Source organism: Vicia villosa, linkage group LG3 (assembly GCF_029867415.1).
Source record: "Vicia villosa cultivar HV-30 ecotype Madison, WI linkage group LG3, Vvil1.0, whole genome shotgun sequence".
In the NCBI taxonomy this organism is placed as follows: Eukaryota; Viridiplantae; Streptophyta; class Magnoliopsida; order Fabales; family Fabaceae; genus Vicia; species Vicia villosa.
Genome location: NC_081182.1, coordinates 152,727,628 through 152,731,573, shown reverse-complemented (window position 1 = coordinate 152,731,573; position 3,946 = coordinate 152,727,628). Strand labels below are relative to the sequence as shown.

The following is a 3,946-nucleotide window of genomic DNA, read 5'->3' as shown; positions in this document are numbered from 1 at the left end:
GTCCACTATTACCCATATAGAATCATGTCCGCCTCGAGTACGAGGTAATCCCACAATGAAATCCATAGAGATAGAATCCCATTTCCACGTTGGTACCTCCAGTGGTTGCAACATTCCTCCTGGCCTCTGGTGTTCAATCTTAACCTGTTGACAAATGGGACATTGTGCTACATACTTGCAATCTCCTTCTTCATCCCTGGCCACCAAAAGTCTTTCCTCAAGTCTTGATACATTTTGGTCGATCCAGGATGAATAGAAAATCAACTCTTGTGTGCTTCATCCATAATCAAACGCTTCAACTCAGAATCATTAGGTACACACATCCGTTGCTTAAACAAGATTACTCCATCAGGTGCTCTCACAAAATCAGGCATGCCTTCGCTCGCTTGCAATTGCTCATCATACCCTTGGAATATCCGAATTCTTTCTCGTAGCTCATTCTGAATGCTCAAATTACTGATCAACACACCATTGGGTGCCCATTCAAACTGAAGGTTAAGATTTCGAAACCTTTCCAATAAGTCATGTTCTAACATCATCAACTCCGCAACTCGAAATTCCTTCCTACTTAACGCATCTGCCACTTTGTTAGCCTTTCCTGGATGATACTTCAATTCAAAGTCATAATCTTTGAGGTACTCCATCCATCTCCTTTGTCGCATATTCAACTCCTTCTGGTCGAAAAGATATCTCAAGCTTTTATGATTACTGAAAATCTCAAAGTGAACGCCATATAGGTAATGTCGCCACACCTTGAGTGCAAAAACTATTGCAGCAAGCTCGATATCATGGGTCGGGTAATTCTCTTCATGAGATCTCAACTGCCGAGAGGCATAAGCTACCACCTGGCCATCTTGCATCAATACTCCTCCTAAACCTTTCTTAGAAGCGTCGCAGAACACCTCATAGGATCGGTTTGGATCCAGAATTACTAACACGGGTGCAGTAGTCAACTTCTTCTTAAGTTTCTGGAAACTCTGCTCACACTCGGAGTCCCATTCAAAAGCAACCTCTTTTCGCGTAAGCTTTGTCAATGGTAAGGCTAACTTAGCAAACCCCATAATAAATCTCCGGTAATAGCCTGCCAAACCTAAGAAGCTTCTGACTTCAGTCACACTCTTTGGCCTATCCCAATTCACCACCGCTTCTACTTTAGAAGGATCCACTGCCACGCCTCCTCCAGAGATGACGTGACCGAGAAAACTTACTTCGGATAGCCAAAATTCACACTTACTGAACTTGGCATACAATTGTTTCTCTCGCAGAGTAGATAACACAATCCGCAAGTGTTCTTCATGATCTTCGGGAGTACGAGAATACACAAGAATATCATCAATGAAGATCACTACAAACTAGTCCAGATATGGTTGAACGATTCGATTCATGTAATCCATGAAAACTGCCGGAGCATTAGTCACACCAAAAGGCATAACTAAAAACTCGTAGTGACCATATCGGGTCCTGAATGCAGTCTTTGGTACATCTGAGCTCTTCACTCGGATTTGATGGTATCCTAACCTAAGATCAATCTTCGAGAACACACTGGCTCCTTTCAACTGATATAGGAGGTCATCAATCCGTGGTAAAGGATATTTGTTCTTTATGGTAACTTTGTTCAGTTGACGGTAATCGATGCACAGGCGCATACTTCTGTCTTTCTTCTTCACCAAAAGAACAGGAGCTCCCCATGGAGAAACACTGGGTTGGATAAAATGCTTAGCAAGAAGCTCTTCCAATTGGCTCTTCAGCTCTCTGAGTTCAATAGGAGACATCCTATATGGAGTGATGGAAACTGGGGCTGTTCCAGGAACAAGATCGATTGAGAATTCCGCTTCCCTTTCCGGAGGAAGAGAAGTGATATCCTCAGGAAACACATCAGGAAATTCGCACACCACCGGAATCTCCGACAATTCAATCCTCACAGAAGGCTCCTTGGAAAGAACTAAAAGAAAGGATCTTTCTTGAGAAAAGAGATAATTAACCGTGCTGATTGTACCTTCTATCAACTTGGTAATTGCATCATCGGAAGAAATCTCTTCAGCAGGAATGAATATGGCCTTCTCTTTGCAACCAATGTACATCGAGTTAAGAGACAACCATCCATCCCTAGAATAACATCAAGCTTCTTGAGGGGTAAGCAAATTAGATCAATCGGGAAGTCACGACCATTAAAAGAGACTGAACAATCTTTGCAAATTAGTCGAGCTTCCATAGTATCATCCGTTGCCGAAGAAATAATCATAGGATTGGGTAATGGAGTAACTTCCAAACCAAGTCGATAAACACACTCGGTAGAGACAAAAGAATGAGTGGCTCCACAATCAACTAAAACACATAAAGGTTGATTGTTAACATAACACGTACCCGCAATGAGATTGTTGTTTCCCTTGGCCTTCCTCGAATCCAAAGTATAAACACGACCTGCAGTCTTTTCTGGAGATCTCTTCTTCGGGCAATTCCTCATCACGTGACCTTGCTCGCCACACACAAAACATCTGACAGGATAAACCTCACAATTTCCAGTGTGCTTCTTCCTACACTTATCACAAAAGGGTGGTCGGGGGAAACGGTCACCGTGGCTTTGCTTCATCTTTGGTGGAGGATTACGGGGCCTCATGTTTTGAGTAGATCTCCCTTGCTCCCTAAAGTTAGTCCTGTTCTGGTTCCTTTCTTCTTGAACCCTCTTCAAACTGTTTTCAGCAACATAGCATTGCCTCAAACATTCAGCATAGGTGGTGAACTCTCTTTGGGAAACACTATGAGCAATGTCGGCCTTCAAACCCATCATAAACTGATCAATCTTGCATAGTTCATCTGGAGCATAAACAGCTTGTCTGGAGTAGTCTGCCAAGTCCTCAAACTTCTCTGCATACTCTGAAACAGACATGTCACCTTGCTTGAAGTTCTGGAATTCTCGCTCCTTCTGAGTCCTCACACTATTAGGGATATACTTCTCCAAGAATGCCACTTTGAAGTGTTGCCAATCCTTAGGAATCTCTTGTGTGGTGAAATAAGTAGATGCAGTGTTCCACCACCTAAGAGCTGGTCCCTTCATCTTCTGAGTAGCAAAGATCACCTTCTCCTCTTCAGTACACTGAATAGCTTGAAATACCCTCTCCATACCAGCTAACCAATCATGAGCCAAGAGTGAGTCAAGTCCACCAACAAACTCTGGAGGATCCATCCTGAAGAAGGCACGAAAATCTGGTCCAGCTGCAGCTTGAGGAACGGGAGCTTGAGTAGGAGGTTGTTGTCCTTGCATGCCTTGCATCATTTGAGCCATCATCTGGTTTTGCTGCATCATTTGCTGCATCATCTGTTGCCAAGGCACGCCTGCACTTCCGGATGGTTGCTCGGGCTCCACATTCCTTGTTCTGGGCCTTCCGGGACCTCTGTGTTGCCCAGCCATCTCCCTGTCTGTCCTACGCATGGAAACAAGTTGATCAGACTCAATGCCATAAATAAGACATAAGGAATCATATTGATTATACACATATGAGGCAGAATTGTACTGCATTATGATGCGTCTTAGCAAAGTTGAGGATCGACCTGCTCTGATACCAACTGTAACACCCCACACATATTTGTCTAGAATAATATGTATAAAGTATTATATATGGTTCATAAGACAACAAATACATAATGTTTGCAGCGGAAAATAGAAGTACACGATTACGAAAGCCGAATGTATCATGGCCAAAATACAAGTACATCATGTAAGTACATATCCAAAATACATGAACTAGCAAGCACGATAAGAACTAAAAGAAATATCCATGCATCGCCAAGAGATCTAATCCATCTTTCCCTTACCGCGATCTTGCCTCGAACCACCTGAAAAATAAATAATTGGAATGGGATGAGATTACTAAATCTCAGTGAGTCCGCCTATCCTATTAGTCCGCTCGGATCTAAAAGGAACATACAAAAATACACGAATCCACCA

The 3,946-nt window shown here is 42.9% G+C and overlaps 1 protein-coding gene across 1 annotated transcript; it reads right to left on the bottom strand.

Annotated features, from left to right (window-relative positions):
- Window positions 1-260: 260 nt before the first annotated feature.
- On the bottom strand, window positions 261-3,409 carry LOC131659182 (uncharacterized). The gene is made up of 4 exons (XM_058928407.1): window positions 2,793-3,409; window positions 2,365-2,690; window positions 878-1,345; window positions 261-598 (listed from the first exon to the last, which is right to left on the bottom strand). Exons 1-4 carry the CDS (start codon window positions 3,407-3,409, stop codon window positions 261-263), a joined length of 1,749 nt encoding a protein of 582 aa, XP_058784390.1.
- Between the last annotated feature and the right edge of the window lie 537 nt (window positions 3,410-3,946).